General features: G+C 43.1%; 1 protein-coding gene across 11 annotated transcripts in view; it reads left to right on the forward strand.

The window, feature by feature from the left end:
• The window catches only part of MTSS1 (MTSS I-BAR domain containing 1), a gene marked incomplete at its 3' end in the record, with an annotated part of 128,584 nt that overhangs the window by 91,484 nt on the left and 17,435 nt on the right, over nucleotides 1-19,665 (forward strand). For 7 of the 11 annotated variants that reach the window (XM_080340155.1, XM_080340163.1, XM_080340159.1 and 4 more), the window contains exons 4-8: nucleotides 2,556-2,640; nucleotides 3,898-3,989; nucleotides 5,682-5,756; nucleotides 17,776-17,933; nucleotides 19,201-19,308. In XM_080340155.1, the coding sequence (XP_080196281.1) occupies nucleotides 2,556-2,640; nucleotides 3,898-3,989; nucleotides 5,682-5,756; nucleotides 17,776-17,933; nucleotides 19,201-19,308 (518 nt within the window). Of the gene's footprint in view, nucleotides 1-2,555; nucleotides 2,641-3,897; nucleotides 3,990-5,681; nucleotides 5,757-17,736; nucleotides 17,934-19,200; nucleotides 19,309-19,665 lie in introns of all 11 variants that reach the window. The other 4 variants (XM_080340161.1, XM_080340158.1, XM_080340165.1 and 1 more) reach the window with 1 other exon arrangement.

Genomic DNA, 19,665 nt, shown 5'->3' on the forward strand with positions numbered 1-19,665 from the left:
GATGATAGCAAGTTATTTTGCAGAGGAACAGGAGTCCTTTCTTGTTGTAGCCATTTGGAGCGATCGTGTTCCCCAGCACTTCATTTTTAGGCAGGTTGAGTTTATAATTTAGGTGGCGTTTGGGGGGGATTAACGCTTTCTAAGGAGGGCTGAGCAGGACCTTTGGCAGCAAATGGTTGGCAAGAGCTGCTGCTTCGGGAGTTCAGACCCCCTCACGGACCCTCGCCGGCACTGCCTGACCCCTGGGCACACGGTGTTAAAGTGGAACCTCCCCACAGCCCCCCCGGGTCCGTGCTGGCTCCCCCCTCCCAAACTGCCCAGCACTGCCTCTCGTTCTGCTGCCCAAGCAGGCTCCTAAACCCATCTTCCGCCCCACCTTGTTTCCAAAAGGGGCATTCAGAACTTCTCAGAACTGTTTGTTTTTTCCCTTTTCCTTCTCTTTTTTGGAGTAGTCTTTATTCACAGAATAAAATTAACACCTCATACTTCCATGCTCTTTCTTATAAACACGTGTAGCTAACATGAAGTTTCAAAAAGTGAGCAGAACCAGTAACCCCCCTCATCCCAAACCAGTTTGGTTTGCCATTTTTTTCTGTGGAATAACCTTTTTATCCCAGGCTTTATTTATTGCGTTTTTTAAACAAACACAACTACCAATGTATAGACCTGACTTTGTATAGCTGTTTTGCTGACCTTTCCCATCCATCTGTACTATGTATTGAGGGGATATATTTATACTTTGGCTATTGGGATTTCAGTTAAAATTTTGTTAGCTTGCAACTTATATGGATAGTAACTGACCCTTGTTTCCTAGTCTCCAAAACACATGGTGCTTTATTTCCTATTTATTGTTGTGAAACGACTCTTCCTTTTTTCATATAATGGGCTTAGGAAAGCAGTGTCGCTTAACCATTGACACTCGTTAGTATTCCAGTGCTTCAGTGAGTTTTCAACCTGAAAACCCCCCTTTTGCTTAAACTCAATTGGGAATTGCTCTGCTGATGGTGACAAAAGCTTTTGGTTAATTTCTCCATCTATGCCATTGAAAATACATCACATGAGGCTCCGAGTTATTTTACTTGGCAGCAGCTCCAGAGAAAAATGCCCGTGTTTTGGGACAGAGATCCACTTTTTGTTGTGGACATTGTTCTCTTCCTCCAGTTGCTTTCTCTCCCTTATGCCTTTCCCCATCCTCTCTATTGCTTTTCGAGTCACCAGAGTCTATGGCAGCTTGTGCCAGCGCAGCATCGCCCGCAGCGACGGGTCTGGATCCAGCCTGGAGTCCGTATGGTTTTCGCAGCCACCCAGTGAGGCTGCAGCTCTTCAGTGTTACCAAATAATATTATTTCAAAAGCTCCTTATAAAAACATGAGTAATTGGGCAAGTGGCAAAAGACTTTCTGTTTATCTTTTTGAACAATGGAAAATACCAAATAGCCACAATTCGTTCCAGTTATTTAGTGTCTTTGTTCCAGAGCCATATCGTGGGCACAGGATTTAATTCTGCAAGAATGCGGGAAGATGGTGACTTGTTTTTGTCCTTAAAAAATACATAAAATTATTAAAATTTTCAATTTTATTTACTAGGGAAATAGTTTTTTACTTGCACAATACCCTTTTAAGGAAGATATTTTACTGTATATTACAAGTCTAAGGTCATTTTAATAATCAAATGGGACTTTTCAATAGATGCTGATGTCTTCACCATTCCAGAGATTGTTTGGAAAAGCTTTGTGCAAAGGTTAATGTTTGTACCCTGAAAATAGTAGATTTGTTTTGTGAATAGGAACTAAGCAATGATCAAAACTAACACCAACCAAAACAAAATTACATTGAAATTTAATAGGCTGAGCAAAGTTGATAATGCTGATTAAAGTGGGAAATGGAGGAATGCGTGCTTTTAAAAGGGAAAAATTCCGAGGAGCTACACCTGCAAAAAATGACTCTTGCTGTCATGCAGTTGTCAGAAATGGAATGAGGGTCTAGAGCAAATGGTGCCACCTTCTGGTGATGTAATGAAAAATATCTGTGTGATCTGAGATGGCAAGTACCTGTGGTCCACTGGCGGGGTCACTGATGGGTGAGGCAATGTGTAGGAATAGTCACATATTCTGGAGGAGCAAAATCTTTTTGAGTCATTGAGTTTAAGGAATCAAGATAGGATCCCCGAGGTTTATTTCCAAAATGTGGAAATAAACTATCCGTAGATGCCCACTCATTTGCCAGCTTTGCTTCTTGTCTTTTGACATCTCGAGCCCTTCTCTTTAACTCTTCTGTCACAGAGCTGGGCCTCATGGCACATAGGGCTGCTGGGAAGAACTACTTTCTGCGTTTAATTGTTCAGTTCTGGTCTCTGGATGAACACGAATTATTGTTCCCAAGGTGGTAGATATCCCTGAGGTCTGCCCAGTTAACAGCCTGGTTGATTCTACAGTTACTATGAATCTATTTTATAGTTCTTCTGGAAGATTTGGCACTCACCTTATGGTTTGCACGTCTACACTACAGGCAGAAATCTCATCAGGGGTCTCACCTGCCTTGTGTTTTGTTTTTCAGGTGGTACCAGAGAGATCGGGTCTGCTCTCACCAGGATGTGTATGAGGCACAGAAGCATAGAGTCCAAACTCCGGCAGTTCTCAAGGTGAGCGCCTCTGTACCTGCCCCAGAGCTCGAGGTTCTTCTTTCATTTCCTACTGGAGACACCTAGAACTGTTCACCAGCGTTGGCTTCCAAGCTGATCTCTGACCATGTCACTGAGAACAGCAGTTGGTTTCTCCCTCGTAGTGCAGTAGGTGTTGTGAACACGCGGGATTTCACCGTGTGTTCTGGAGATGCTGCCTGTCACCTCAAATCACCCTTAATGCTGCAAATTCCCACTATTAGTTCCTGTTGCTTGGTGCTAAGCAGGTGGTTGCTGATGTGACCAACCTGTCCTTGTTTCAGGACTTTGAGCTTTGTCACTAAATTTTAAAGTAGCAGCAAGTTTTGTGCTGCTTCCTCAGCTTACTGGGGAGCCCAAATACCTCTTGACCAAGAGACAATCTTTCCACAAACAAGTATGGAAAAGGCAAAATCTCTTATTCCGTTTTTGCAGTTAAGCTGTAGAGGTAATGGGAGAGGATTAACTCATGTAAGCTGGGCTATATGTAAACAACCCGCTTCTGTAGTAAGTAGTAGTTTGCACACGTGCCCTTTTTAACCAAACTTAAAAGTTTTACTTGACCTGAAGTGAGCCAAAATAATGCTTTACCATTTGCCTGATGACCTGGTGTGCTTTTTCCCTTTTAAAATAAAGATATTTGTGAAATTGGCTGCGAGGAGACAACTTTAGTGTCTAGTTACCCCCGAGTTAGCTGTTTAAATGGTTTGATCCCAATTTCATTAATAAGTGGAGCAATACCAGTGGTTTATGACGGACTCCACTGGTGAGAGGTGAGGCACGTCCATGGACAGGATGTTGGTTGCTTGTACAACTGCTCTGTCTTCTTGTGCATATACATGTGTTATTTAAGTTCATAATCTTCATGGTTGCATGAACCTTTCCAGTCTCCTGAGTATCCATTTAAACTGCTCTTTGTGTGACAGATGAGTAGGATCTAACTGTTTACATTGGCCCTGGTTTAGGTCACTCCTCTGGTTTATACTCTGTTCCTCACTGTCCTGGAGTTCTGTGCAGTAATTCTGATTATCTTGTGATGTGGATTTAATTTGTTTGATCCAGTCCTTTCTTTTGCTTTCTCCAGCATAAACATTTTTATGTTCTGATATTTACATTGTGACACTGGTAGCTGTCGCAGCAAAAAGTAAAAATAACTCCAATATTGACCTTGGCTCTCTATATAAGAATAGGGGCATCTGCAGGATTTGATTGCTCTTTGTGTTTTTTCAACAAAATTAGTGCTTTAATTGACTGTCTGATAAACCCACTTCAAGAACAGATGGAAGAGTGGAAGAAAGTGGCCAATCAACTGGATAAAGACCATGCAAAAGGTAGTTACAGAGGAAGAATTCTTTAATAGGAGTAAGATTGTAATATCAGCTTTTCTTCCTCTTTGCTTGTTTGTACTGGGGAACTGAATGACGCGCTTAAATATGTATAGCAACTTTTCTCTTCTAAAATGCTCCTCTCCCAAAGTGCCTAACAAATTTTTAACTCTTGAATATACATTGTGAAGGTTTAGTTTGCAGGACCCCAAGGGATGGGTTATTTTTCTAGACTGGTCAGCAGTGACTAGTTTTAACTGTGTTAGCCCACTCTCACTTGTATGATCTCCAATAGTGCTGAGGATTGGGGTTGCCGCAGCTATCCCTGCAAAGCCCCGGGGGGTAGTTAAAAGCTAACTGTATGGTCATGTTATGCCTCAGATATAGCATCCTCCAGAGAATGCACAGCCTTGTAAAACATTCGGCATCGTTATTTTATATCTGATGCAATCCAAAAATGTGCACCTGGGGAACAGAAAAGCTGTGTTGTTGGACATGGGATGCTCAGAGCTGCAGTGTTGGTGGTGGCTCCAGAGCCTTTCCTGGGGGAATGAGCAGAAGGCAGCAAAGTCTTGCACAGCAAGAGCATGTTAGTAGATGGCTTTGGCTTTGCAAAACTTGTAGTGGAGATGATGGCCCCCTTGGAACTTGAAAACTTTTGCCATGCCTGAAAGAAGCAGCATCACCATAATGTATTTTAAGGAGGGCAAGAACTGGTGGGAAGGAGCATGCTTGGCCTCCAAAAGAGGATTTGCTTCCTGCCCCACTATTACTGTGATCAAACAGAAGCAGCTCAATCCACAGCTCTTGAAAAAAATTCCACCTTGTGTTGCATAGAGTGTTAAGCAGGAGTCACCTGGGTTCCTGCAGGTAGGGGTGGCCCTGGCCAAAGTGGCACTGAGATTTAGGGTTTAGTGGGTAGACTTGGGTGTTGGGGGTGCAGTTGGCCCCAGTACAGTTCCTATGCCCATCACCAGCCTGCTTCTGGTTTTCCATCTATAGAACAGTAATAGCATTGACCTCCTCTGTTAAAGTGTATGTGTATTTGTATATACATGCCTTTTATATATATATATTTTTTTTTTTTTTAAGTATCACTTTTCATATCAGGTACTTTTAGTGTGCCTGGACTAGAGGTGGAATATTTTGTTCTGGGATTTTAATTCTCCCAGGATTTGCAGCTCATCTGAAAATGAGGACAACTGCAGTGTGCTCCACTTCATGAGCAAGAGCTGGCAATGTGACCCTTCCTTGGGCGAAGTTCTAGCACCCTCTCCCTCTGCCTGATTCTCATGCTGGAGAGGGATCGCAGAATATTGTCTGCCTTGCCATTTTTGGATACTTGTTTTTGAAAACAGATGTTTCGAGAAACCTGTCATCTCTGTTTTCCATTCCTGAGAGTGGATGAGTCTCTGAAATGAAAAGCACTCTAATTTTGTACTGTGTTCTCAGTTGTTATTTCTGTAAAGGCTCTGTTTATTTGGGAAAGATTTTGGTATGTGAATGTGCTCACACCCTAAAATGTTATATTAAGCCAAATGTATAGGCACTACAAAATGCAAATTTTAAGTCGCTTTGATTGCTATTAGCTGTCCTCTTAAAATTTGTAGTCTAATGTCTTTAAACATAGCCTTTTCTGTGAAAAACATTCGTTCTGGCATCGAGTGTGTTGATAATAGAGACTGTGTGTTTTTTCAGAATACAAAAAAGCCCGCCAAGAGATAAAAAAGAAATCGTCTGACACACTGAAGCTACAGAAAAAAGCAAAGAAAGGTAACTTGCTTCATACTTGAACTGGTAAAAACCTTTTGTGCTGTGCTCATTGACAAAGATTGAACAGCAATAGGACTTTCTATTGTAATAATTCAGTCCCCTGTAATGTATTCCTGCTACTTGAACACCAGGGTGCAATTACTATGTGTCATTTAAATCATATTCTGAAGCTGCCATCTAATATTCTTATACAAAAGCCTTAAAACTGTTTGTACTAAGTCAATCATGTTTTAAAATAGAGTGCTTTCTGCTAACTTATTCCTGTTAGGAACATTGACAGTGTAACATGACTTGTGCAGATACCTGTAACATTTTCTAGAATCTTTTGGAATAATATAAAAAAAAGCCATTATGTAAATGTTCTGTAACTATTAACGTTTCTCCTAGTTCTCCCTTTCTACCACCTTTCTTTTTTTTTAACAGCCTATAATCTTCTAAACCTTACATTATTCCTCAGTGTGAGAAGGTGGCATGGGTTGTTGTCAGGGGGAGGGCACTTGGCAACCACAGAAAACTAAAGATGAGTAAGAAAAGAAAGGGAGTTCTCCACAAAGGCAACCTGGCTTCTTTAGCGGCTGAATCTCGCGCTCCTGTTGCTCTCCCACCACCATCTTGTCACAGGAGTTTTGTCATCGTGTTAATGTAAACGTGCATTGCTGATAGCTGCAGCATGGCCATCACTAAGGGTTTTACTTGGCCAAGTGCAAACCCCACCAGGCTTTGGAAGAATGTGACAGAGCTTGTAGATAAGCAGATTTTCGGGTTCCCTTTCCTGGCACTGGGCTCTTCCCAGCCAGGTAGCACATGTGCATAGAGCAGCTGCAGGTTGCACCTTGTCCTTCCTGCCTAAAAGCTGTGAGCCAGGGGCAAGCAAAATCAATTCTGGGATGGGGGGTTTCTTGAACTTTTTAAATTGTCCGAGTGTTATCCAGAAGGGACAAGCTGTCTCGAACTGTCAATAATGACTCTGATAGCAAGCCACATCACTGCAAAACTGCTCCCGACTGACAGCTGACTAGATGAGGGATGAGAGAGGGAGAGGTGGAGGCCAGCAAGAGGGAGCTTGGCTCAGGAGGCTCTGTGTGTGTCTGTTGGTGGACAGGTTTGGTGTTTTGAATCAGAACGGTCGTCTTTAGGGGGGATATGATTTTTGCGGTAAGATTTTTGGGTGATGCGTAAACGTGTTTCTCATTTTGTGTGATGAATTGTCTGACTTCAGACCAACAGCTCGAGTGAGTCTGTGACATTTCCTCTGTTTCTTTTCCTTTCCCCCTGCTTTTCTTGTCTCGTTACTTCTTGTCCCTGTGTGATACAAACAACCCCTCAATGCATGGTAGGTGAGAGCCGAGAAAAGCATGTCTGTGATCTGGGAAGAAGAGACCATTTTTTCAACCTCTTTATGAATTGACAGCTGTCTGGCTCCATCTCCCTTTTATCCGGCTTCTGAGCATTGAGTAAATTAATCTGCAGACTTGGAGGAGGAGACAGTGTTTTCTGTAAGGTGGAAGAGGAGAGAGAAGCACTTAAAACCCTCTGGAAAAAAACCAGCAAAAACCAAACACACTGTTCTCATACTGCAGATGCCACCATAGGTGTCTGTCAGCAGTGGTTAAAGCAACTGGACTTTCTCCTTGGATTTTCATGGATTCTTGTCTCTCTCCCCAAATTTGTGCCATGTCTAGTGACAAGGGTCAGCACACTGGTGTCTTGTCCTCCTTTGGGATTAAATATCTTTGAGCAGGGAGTGGAACAGGCATAATTTTGCTATAATCTTTTATAGCAGCCGTGCTGTGATTGAACGGGGTGTCTTGTTTGGTTGGTTGTTGTTTGTTTTGTTTTGTTGGGTTTGTTTGTTTGGTTTTTAATTTTAATGTCGTTCCTTTGCTTAATTTTGTTGTTGTGACATACTTTTGGAGTTGTTAATGAACCCGCTGTATTTCTGTGCTGTCTTGGAACACAAGTGGTGTTTGGGTCCAGAGCACAAACCAAGTGGGACTGACTGAGGTGAGGTTAAAGCTGCTCACAGGGGGACACATATGGGGAAGGTGGGAGCAATGAAGGCTCCCAGGTAGCAGGTACAGTGGCAGGGAGGGGCTTCAATATCTTTGAGGAGCTGGGGGTTGTTCTCAGGGCCTCTGGGGAGCACAGATGCAGTGCGATGTTGCGGCTCACAGGGCTGTGAGAAGCAATGCCCAAAGCTGCTGGTCCAGGGGGTTCCCAGCACCAATGGGTGGGAGGTGGGAAGAAGTTCACCCTGTCTTCTTGCAAGTTACCTACAGAGCTTAAACATGGAAGGAAAAGAAGTAGCTGATGCTTTTTTCCCTTTTTGTTGCCTACCTTGGAGGAATAAAGCGTTGGTCTGAGTGCAGTGTCAAATGTTGTTATGAAAACTTTTCTGTATGTACCCACCTTGATGGATCTGTTCAATGTGCTACGTGGTGAAGTATGTTGCTCTTGCTGTCGCTGAGGGATGAGAAAAATGAAGAAGGGGTTTCTTTTTAAAAAGATAAAGCTGCAGAAGGGATTGTGGTTTAGGTCACAAATGAGGTTTGAACTATGGGCAAGGAAACTCTTGGATGAAACTGTCCTGGCAGGCATGTTGCCAAGTGCATGAACGGCTTCCTGTGTCTTCAGCTCTCCCGTTTCCCTGACTTACTTCTTTTGTTGTGATCTTCCCCAAGCAGGACCTGTCCCTTTGATTTTTCTGTAGAGTTACTGACTCACCTATGGGAGCTCTAAACCCACCAATTCTTACCCTTCCTCGTGCTTGTAAGAATATTTTTGAATTAACCTTATGATCATCTGTGGGCAAGTGAGATATTTGTCGAATTCTGGATTTGCCTAAATACTGTGCATGCTACTAAAAACACCCTTCAAGCTTTATTTCTGCTGTGACTGGATGGAAGAGTGATTTTCTTCTGCTTTGAGCAGCTTCAGATCCAGGAACTCAAATATAACCCTCTGCTTTTCTCATTTGTGTCGTGGCTGCCCAGGTTCCCTTTTGTAGCCCACGGCTGCAGCATGAACAGCAGCTCCTGGCTCCTCCACCACATCTCCAGGGTGTTTGGGAGGGGGCGACGGGCCCGTCCTGGCAGGAGTGCCGCACGTTGGACACCCCACCTGAGCGCTGAGGGGCTGGATCTGGGGGGGTTTGCCTGTTCTCTGGCTTGTGCATGGGCTGCTTGTCCTGGTTCCATGGCACCAAGTCCAAAGTTCAGGCCAAGCGTTGAAGATCATTTATTATTTTTGCAGAGGAGGTGTGTTAATTGCAATAAAGGTGTTTCCAAAGCTTGAAGCAACATGGAAAACACCAAGCTTTCCAAACAAAACAAAAAGGTGTTAGGGCTCCTTTTTGGAAGTTGGCTAGAGTCTGGTAAAATGACGAGTCTGTGTAAATGAAGGTCTTGCACTTTGAAGAACCTTACGGGGCTAATTTTCAGTCTTTTTGTTGTCTTTGGCTATTAAAAAAAAAAAAGTCTACATATCTGTATTCTAAACAGGATCCTGGTGCACCTCCAGATCCACACGGTCCCTGGGGGTGTCATGGTGATCCTCAACATGCATCCTTGTCCTTATGCCCTTGTTGTCCACCCCGACGTTGAAACTTAGCTCTTGTCTGAACACATTAAGCAACGTAGTGCATAGACCTGCACACGTCTTCTAAATGGCTCTTTGTTTCCAGACAAACACTGGACATCAGAAGTCAGCCCAGCTGACCTGAGTCAGCAGGATCATTATGCGTATGTTTAAAATAAATTCCATGTTTAGGTTTCTGCTGAGTCAAGGCCTCGTCAGTGGATCCATAGCTGCTAGAAGCTGTTGATGTTATATTGAATTCAGAGGAGAGACAGCAGCTGTTGCTCTGCATGTAACCATTTTGAAAAGTTAACAAAATGCATGATTCTTAGCTTAAAGCATCAAGTGACAAAATATAACTGAATGTTTATGAAAGGCTGGAGTGCATGTTGGCTTTATTTTCTGTATCTCGGCTTGGCTATTAATGATTACCTAGACAAACTTCTCTTCTGCCTGTAACTTGACTGGTAGGTTTCATTTTCAGGTTCTTCATGTGGCACCGTGTGTGAGCTTTGAGGAAAATGTTTAAATCCAAGCAGATTGGTGAAAAGAAGTTACATGGAACACTCACAATGATATAACGTGTTAGTGTGAAAACTGAGTTTTATCTCTAAGCCATTTGTAGAAGTCTGCAGAGTGCCCTTAACACTCAGTACATTTCATCTTGTGTCCCATCAACGCTGAGTATCCAGACTCACAAACTCTACTTTTGAGCATGCAGCAGTTTTGGAAAGTATTTTGATGAAGTTGAAAGAGTAGAACATGATGATTAATTTACTGTAATAACTGCCAAAAGTGCTTTTTCTTCCCTTCCTCCCAGTCAGTAAAGATGACCTGTTTGTAGTTCAGAACCTTTGCAGCTGTTTTTGTGTTACACTCTGCTCTTTGAAGCTCTGATATTGCTACTCTCCTCTCCAGGATGATTGCATAAACCCTGTGACTCTGAACTGAAAAACATGAAGCTCTTCAGCGTAATTATAACTGAGGAGCATCTCAGTTCTTAAAGCAAATGCTGACCCTCTCATTCAAGTGCTTCCCACTCTTTGTATAGGTGGCCCTTGCCCTGGGAGGGGAGGCCCCCTGGCAGGCCCTGGCTGTGCTGGGGACAGCCTGGTCCCCTCAGCTGGTGTGACGGCTGGAGCGAGAGCCAGGGCTGGCTGTGGAGTCACTGCGATACAGCTCAGGAGGGAAGCTGATGAGCGCATTTCTTATCTGTTGCAGGGGAAAACTCCTGCATGGATGAAGCCGTGGTGCCTCTGTGATTTTTTTGGTGTTTTTCTTTTTTTCCCCCATTAAACTCATAATGTAAACTCCCCTTTTTAAAAGCTCAACGAAGACTTGTTGCAAAATCACTGACTGGAGGTATTTCTTTGGTTTATTTTCATTCCTTGAGTTTTGAATGCCTCTTTGATAGTTCCCCTATTTTTTGACAACAAGCCAGGTTCATTGCAAAACCTTATTTATAAAGTTTTTTAATTAAGATACACATATCATGGTTGATCTTTTTGATGTTCTTCCGCATTGCATCAGCAATTAGTTTTTCATTTAATTAACAATCTATTAATGTAATTGCAGTAAAGAACATCAAAAAGCGCTGTGGTTTCCAGTGCCTGGAGTTCACAGGTTCTCGAATTCCCTCTCCCCCACGAGGGGATGAGCTTTGTGCCCCTTCCCCAGTGTGACTGGAGTCCAACAGCTGTCCGTGTTGTGCGTTTTCTCTGAAGCACATGTTAACATGTTCTCACCCAGGAATCTGCAAGCTAAACAAAGTTCCTAAACTGGTTTAAGTCTCTCAAGAAATAAAACTACATGGTAAATAGCCCGGAGTTTAATTTGCAACAGCTCATCAGGAAGCAAAGCTAATGCGTTTGTCTTTTATCAGCAACGGAAGAAGTGAAAATAATCTAGTCCAGACTGCTCACTCTCTTGTCTTGGCACTGATGATAATGTCTGAACTCTAGGAATGCTGGAATACCAGTTTGACTTTTTTTATTTTCCTTTCTGTGTCAATTTTGTGTCCTGCAATTTCTCACCATGCGCACCTGCCTGACAGCTGAGGCTCTGGGTAAGTCTGTGCCATGCTGTAACCCTGGTGGCTGGTTTATTGTAGCCCTTGCTGTGGCCTCTTTATGGTGTCTGGTCTCCACTAACTGCCTAGACTTTAATTTCTAATGAAACTAAAATATCGCCTAATCTTAATGAACAAACCATCTTTTGATTTATTTTCTTTTGGCATCTAATTGAAACACTGTAAAAGAAGAAAATCAGCATTGTAGATAAACCTCTGGTTTATTTTAGAAAGGGATTAATGTGGACTGATAAATCATGTTACGGTTGGGAGGGAAATTAAATGGAATAGACACGTCATCAAGGTGATGTTCAAATAATTGAATATCTTATTGTTAATATGACTTTTAAAGTCTAGAGCTTAAAGTCCTTAGTGTTGTTATTTGTAAACCTGTGATCAAAGTCTCCCTTTTTTTCTGAAAATCGCATGCACCTTTCTTAACCAATAGATTAAGAAATCACTACATTTAACTTCATGCTGGGGAAGGGGTGGAAATCAGCATCACAGTTTTCTCCTCTTCTGCTGCCTGATCACATCCCAAATCTGTTTAAATTGGAGTGCTGTTTCGGTTGTACTGCAAATTTAAGCTAGCTGCCTTAAGATCTTCCTGTGAATGAAATGTGGTGTTTCTGAGTTTGAAAGAAATAATCGTACCTCCACTTGTAGGAGTAATGATGTATGTAGGTGGTGCCTTTGGAGAAGCTTGGGTTGATGAGATCGGGAGACTCTTAACCCAGGCGCCTCGGCTGGACTCGTGGAGCTGGGCACGGCGGTGCATGCTGCTTGTCCCCTTGTTTGAAACCACACTTTATGTTTTTCCTGGTTTGTAATTCAATCTGGAAGTTTCCTTTGGTAACTTGGAACTTTTATTTTAAGGGCCGACTTAGCATTTTTGAGCGTTAGCAGCTGATTCAGGTCTCCAGCAGCCACCAGAAAGATGAGGATTTGGTTGCTAAAGGGGTCTGAATTAACCCCAGCAATGAGGTTTTCCACCTTTCCATTAGTGGAGGCTGAATTCTTCCATTCTCCTCTTAGATCCATATTAGTTTATTTGTTGGCTTGACTGTGCAGGGTTGTTCCTCCTGGCAGCTGAAGCAGGTGTGCTCTTGTGAAAAAGGTGATTTGGGAATGAATGACTTGAACCTGCTTTGGTTTGTACAGGTACAGGTGTACTCAGCATTGTCTCCTACAGTGTAAATTCTGTCACTCTAGAGTGTCCATCTTGAATATTCAGCTTCTGTGCAGATACCTGAAAACTGCGAGAGAGTACTGCTTAAGTGAGAATGTGGAAAATAATAGTTTCACCAATATTCTCTGCATTACTTTGTCAATAGCAGCATTAACTTTGTCAGACTTACCCTGAGAGCATTGTTCTCCTTTGCTGTTGCTGACAGCTTTGCTAGTTTGTCTTGTAATATGTAGGCATGAAATTAGATTGAAAAATAGATTTAACTTTTTTCTTCTCCCTAATACATTTTCTTTACTAAAGTACTTTTTGACGTATGGTTAAGATGCTGCATGAGGCTTTCAGCTGAGATTCACACAGAACACTGTAAAACTGAGGTTTTAATGCATGTCCTTTAGAGCTCTCGCACGTGATGCTCATGATGTGAAGCACCTGCTCTGAAGGTAACGTTGTAAGACTGTTTGTGGAGTAGCAGTGGATTCACATTAATATCGATGAGAAGCAGCTCAGCTCTCTGCAGTTCATTAGCTGTTACTTGCCCGTGTCAAGCCGCAAGTCCCAGGGCTGCTGGAGCACGGTGCTGCTGAAGAAGTCAATCCACAGCTTCTCATCCTTCATTTCTTCTTTTCTTTGCAACACCAGAGCTCCACTTCGAGCAAGGCTGGATTTGAATTTCTCCTTGGTTTGCAGGTTGTTGGCTCATTCTCCTGAGTGCAACCAGACATGCTCTGCAGAGCCATCCGTACATCATGCTCGTGTCTGGCTGGTTCCAGACCAGAGACCTGTGGCTTCATTTGCTGGTTTTGACTATTTCTAACGCTGATTGCTTTGGTGGGTCATTCAAACCTGTCTGCAACAGGGTTAGGAATGTCCTTCCAGGGGCACTTTTACAGCTGCTCCACGATGAGACGGTTCTGGAACTATTTTCTGTCATTATGATAGGTGTGTTGGTTTGGAAATACTTCTGGGCGGGTAAGCTAAAGGCCAGAGAATATGTGCTGGAGAGAATAATCAGTTGCTGATGTTCCTTATGAAAGTGTGGCTCATGTCCACAGCAAAAATAGTGCAACCGGTTGTCAGGGATGTCACAGACAAGTGACCTTCCCCTCATAAATTCAGAGGGGAAAAGAGTGACATTGCTCTCCAGTGGTCGCTGTTCCCTTCTGAGATGAGTGGTGGATTCAAACTGGCAGAGACCCAAGGCGGGTGAGGAGCAGAGGTGATCAGGAGATGGCTGTCACGTCCTTGGTGTCCTCTGGCTGTGGGAGTGCTGTCGAGGGGCTCCGCTCTGCTCGGTAAAGGAAACTGGTTAAATTGGGCAGAGATCTGAGAGGCAGCTGGTGATTCAGGGAGTGGAAAGAGTTCTGCCTGATTTCATAAAGACTCGCTAGGCTGACGTCTGCATTATGCAGCTTTCAAAGGATGTTAATAAAGCTCTTCTGCTCCTAAAAAGTGAGTTGCAAGGAGACATCAGGGGGGAGCTGCATTCGTACCATGTAAACATCTGACTTCAGAGCCTCATCTAAGTGATTCACCAAAGTTTGTTTCCTGTTCTGAATTGTATCCCAGACAACTTGTGTGTTTGCACTGACTACGTAGGTGCCCTACAGCCATAGCATAAAACCAGCTGTGAAAGTAGCGGTGAGGAGTTGGTGTGTCTGCTCATATCCCGACTCAGCTCAGGAGTAAAAAGGAAACTTTGTAGAAGTACAGAGGATAGGATCATAGAATCACTTCAGTTGGAAGAGACCCTCAGGATCATCAAGTCCAGACATAGCCTAACTGGCACTAAACCATGTCCCTCATCTAAAGGCCTTTTAGACACCTCCAGGGATGGTGACTCCATCACTTCCCTGGGCAGCCTGTTCCAGTGCCTGACAACCCTTTCCAGGAAGGAATTTTTCCTAATATCCAATCTAAACCTCCCCTGGTGCAACTTGAGGCCATTTCCTCTCATCCTATCACTTGCTACCTGGGAGAAGAGACCAACCCCCTCCGTGCTACAGCCTCCTTTCAGGTAGTTGTAGACAGCGATAAGGTCTCCCCTCAGCCTCCTTTTCTCCAGGATGAACAGCCCCAGTTCCCTCAGCTGCTCCTCATCAGACTTGTGCTCCAGGCCCCTCACCAGCTTCATCACCTCCTCTGCACTCTCTCTAGTACCTCAGTGTCCTTCTTATGGTGAGGGGCTCAAAACTGACCACAATGTTCAGTTTCGGATGTGGGAGAGTGATGCAGTTTTAAGTCTGCTTTTGCTGAAGGGTTAAAATACACAGCTTGAACATTATCCTGATAACTTTGTTGAACTGAGGGAGTTACGCAGGTGTAAATGAGGTTTGCTTTTGCCCCATGTTTTAGGTGCTGTGTTGCTCTGGTCTGAGACGTGCTGCTCTACGAGATCCACGTAAATTACCAAAATTCACTATAATTGAACCCACTTTATCAGTGGAGTCCAGTTGCTTTCCAAGTGTGTGTCTTTTCAATGCGTAGGTGCGTGCATTTAACAAGGCTTTACTGTGTTAAGTGCATGATCATATGCTGAACGTTCACAGCAGTTCTCCAGAGCTGAACTAATTAATGAGAGTGTGATTTAGTTTTCAACAAATGTATTTTTCATTTGACACATGTACAGCACTGAGCCAGTATTGAGGTTTAAACCATGTGAGATTGTTTCATCCGTTGTAATTTCCAGGCAGCTCTCAGGAGTCTGAGCAATAGTGCAGTTCTCAGTTTCAGAAATTTGAAAGAATAGCTTCAGAAAGGTATAAAATGTTTAATCGCTGCATCTGAAAGCAAAGGAGAGTATGGGGAAGGTCCAGAATTGTACAGAATGGTCTTCAAGCAGAAGGGCCCAGTTTGTCTCCTAAGGATGACGGGTGAGAAGGCACGAGACGTTCAGGGAGTTACCCAAAACTCTTCTATAACTTGTTTCTGGCAGATGCTAATTTTACAGTATCACAGTATCACAGTATGTTTGGGATTGGAAGGGACCTCAAAAGATCATCTAGTCCAATCCCCCTGCCGGAGCAGGAACGCCAAGGTGAGGTCGCACAGGAACATGTCCAGGCGGGTTTTGAATGTCTCCAGAGAAGGAGACTCCACAACCCCCTGGGCAGCCTGTTCCAGTGTCTGTCACCCTCACTGAGAAGAAGTTTCTTCTCAAATCTAAGTGGAACCTCTTGTGTTCCAGCTTGATCCCATTACCCCTTGTCCTATTATTGTTTGCCACCGAGAAGAGCCTGGCTCCATCCTCATGGCACTCACCCATTATATATTTATAAACATTAATGAGGTCACCCCTCAGTCTCCTCTTCTCCAAGCTAAAGAGCCCCAGCTCCCTCAGCCTTTCCTCACACGGGAGATGCTCCACTACCTTCATCATCTTTGTTGCCCTGCGCTGGACTCTCTCCAGCAGTTCCCTGTCCTGCTGGAACTGAGGGGCCCAGAACTGGACACAATATTCCAGATGTGGTCTCACCAGGGCAGAGTAGAGGGGAAGGAGAACCTCTCTCGATCTAGTAACCACCCCGCTTCTAATACACCCCAGGATGCCATTGGCCTTCCTGGCCACAAGGGCACAGCGCTGGCTCATGGTCATCATGCTGTCCACCAGGACCCCCAGGTCCCTTTCCCCTACACTGCCCTCTAATATGTAATTTCCCGACCTATACTGGAACCTGGGGTTGTTTGAGAGGAAGCAGGTGACTGCAACTTCAGAGTCAGTTATTTTGGAAGTTACTCACTTCCAAAACAGTTTTATGACCACATTGCACTGGTCAACATGATCTAGAGTGTTGCACCACACATGGTTCTTCGAGGACGTATCTCAGAGCTCTGCGTGTGGGTATCCGTGCGGTTTTATCTGGACCAGGTCTAACTCTGTACAGAGATTTGGATATATCCAGCCCATAATACCCCTAAGCCAGTGTGATTTTCTGCTTCCATCCCGCTCTTTGCTGCGGATCTGGCTGTGTGTTTGTGCTGGGAAGCTGATGAGTTATCCTCGCTCTGGAGTACTCAAGAAGTACGGATGATAATAAGGCAAAGGTTTTCTTTCGTAACACTCACCTTGAGTCATCTGCATTTTGTGCTACACACGTGGGATTTTTTTCTTCCTCTTGCCTTTAGCTTCAGCTTCTATATGGAGAAAGGTTCTTGTCCATAAAAATGGATTTTGGGTAGCTGCTTGTAACTCACCCACCATTTTTTGGTGTTATCTTCCCCATATTAAGCAACAGTGGCACAAATATGTACCTGGATACTTGATTTGTGTGTGATGGTGTTTCTGGGAGACAAATTTGAGACAAATTTACACAACCGAGAGACTTTAAAATATGTAGGGGTGTAAGCAGCATGAAAACATCTTGCAACTGCAACATTGCTGATGCAGTGATACTGCAGATAAGCAGCAGCTTTTCATTCCTAGAGGAATAATTTTTGGCATGATGCAGAGTAAGCAGTTAGTGCAGAATAAGGTACTTAACTGTCACATAAACTTTGGATATTATGAGTTGATTATAATTAACACAATGAAGCTTTTTGATTGCAAAATACTGTTGTTGGGTTTTTTTCTTTTGATTTCCATAGACAAATACTGGACATTATTATGTATTTGAGATGTTGATAGTTTTTGTTTTGGTTTGGACTTTGGCACAAAGGAAACTCTTTTAGCAGTTGTTTGTGTAGAGTACTTGAATCCAGTGGTCCAATGATTGGTAACGTGTTCCTAATATCCTCTCATATTGGAGATTCATTCAGTCCTTTAATTACTCTACAAAGCTGTCATTAGGACCTTGCTGAGCAAAGAAGTAGGAAGGAAACGGAGTATACCTGGGATTAGTGATTAATATCCTCCCAATTAGTAAGAAGTTGATTTTCAGCCAAGATTACAGGAAGGATTTATACAACTGACACTTTGAGAAGGTCCTTATGTAAAATGCTGTCTTCGGCTCGTTGAAACCTTTTGAATTGAGATGGATTTCTATTCTATGCAAAAAGAAAAAGGCAAATGCTATGAAATGCTTGATTTAATTGGGAAAAAAAACAACCCTTCCTGATTTGAATTAAGGGAAGATGCTGGTTGAGACAAATTGCAAAAGCACAATATGGCAGCAGTGCTGGCTGAAAAGAAGGTCTACTATGGAGGTGCACAGTTTTGACAAAATGTACTCTTGATTGTTTCCTGCATACAGGCCGGGGTGACATTCAGCCCCAGTTGGATAGTGCTTTACAAGATGTCAATGATAAGTACCTGCTGCTTGAAGAAACCGAGAAGCAAGCTGTCAGAAAAGCTCTGATCGAGGAGCGTGGTCGATTCTGTACTTTCATCTCGATGCTGCGACCTGTGATAGTAAGGCCTCTCTGTTTTAAGTCGGTACAATTCACAAGTTGGATGAGGGGTCAAAAGCCTCTAAGAAGAGTAGCGTGTTATGTCATAGGCATGGACCTTTAAAGTCATAGAAACTAGCCGAAATTCAGCTTGCATCTCTGCCTGGCAAGTGGTAAGAGTTGGGCTCCTTCTTGAAGGCATTTGGCTTAATTCAGTGAGGGAAGACACTGAACGCTTTCAATATGACTAATGAGAAAACAATGGGCACAAAGACTTCAGTGGGCTTGAGCTCCCTTTGCCTGCCAACCGGAGACATTGCTAATGCAGTTTTTTCCGCTGCTTTTTTTCTTAGCATCACATTTTAATATAAATCTTCCTTACTCCTACTTCAGTGCTACGACTGATAAATGTTTCAAGACCTCCCCTGTGTATATAATGACATTATCTGACAGATTGCAGCCTCCTCCCATGCCGTTTTCTGGCAGCTCTTTTCCTCCTACATGACAGCCTTTTCAGTTCATTGAAAAGGTTTAAGTATATTTTCATAATCTCAGGTTGTCTGAAGCCTGACGATGAATCGCTTGTGGCTTTGTGCAAGCATGATGCATTTCTGAAGGGTCTCCAGCACACTGGGAAAATGTTCCCAATGCTTGTTTACAAAGAGGATCAGTCTCAACAGAAAACCATGGTTAGAGAAGCGGGGAGGTGATGGCTGAGCAGGAGGAGGTGAATTGCAGACTCTGAGAACCTGGATGAAATTACCATGCTAGCTAAGGGACTACTATAGTAATTTACAGTACAGGAATCATCTGAGTTAACTGATGATGTAGCTTGAGCCAGAATGAATAATAGATGTATTAATGCTCTGTACCTGTATTGTGTCTTTATGTCAAAGTTTGCAAAAACTAGCAAAAAGTTTAACACCTGTTTAGGTTCAAGGTTAAAATCCTTAGGGCACATTGGTGAGTATACATTGAAGAGTTAAATCTTTTCCTAAGGCAGCAGAAATGACAATCTTTTTCTATAGATGTCACAAAAAGAAGGCTCAGTCTTACCTCATTGGCGGGAGAAAGGATTTCTGGGCTTCAGAACTTAAACCAGTCTTAAAGTAGTTATAAAACTCGAATATTTCCAACCTTGTTTCATAAATAGTGATTACTTAATGGGTAAAGAAAAAGCAGCTCCCCTGGGCATTCCCACAGTCATCAGCAAAAAGAAGGTTGTGTATTGTGTTATGGGTCTGATTTTTAAAACTAAGGCTGTGATTGGCCTTGCTTTATCTTTTCAGGAAGAAGAAATATCAATGCTAGGAGAAATAACCCATTTACAAACCATATCAGATGACCTGAAAAGTCTCACCATGGATCCACACAAATTGCCATCTTCAAGTGAACAGGTTAGCTCTTGTTACCTGGAAAACATTCCTATTTGTAGCTTGTACTGGTTTTCCTTTTGTGTTTTAAGAAATATTGACTGCTAGCATTTAGTATCTTAATGTTATGTTTTGTAGACGCTTCACTGCAGCAAAGTAATTTTAATATATTCAATTAAAAAAAATTGATTTTGAAGGACCAACTGAGTGCTCCTGAGGTATTCGGTGAGACCAGTGTGAAGTGGTAGCAGTAACACTTGGAAGTATATGAAGATGCCCTATTTATGCTGAGGGTTTATGAGGAAAATGTGTCTTCTCCTCACCCTGCAATTGAGAATCCGTGTCTTTATGTGGTCACAAGATTGCTGGGATTAGACAGCT

Source organism: Nesoenas mayeri (genome assembly GCF_963082525.1).
Source record: "Nesoenas mayeri genome assembly, chromosome: 2".
NCBI classification, from domain to species: Eukaryota; Metazoa; Chordata; class Aves; order Columbiformes; family Columbidae; genus Nesoenas; species Nesoenas mayeri.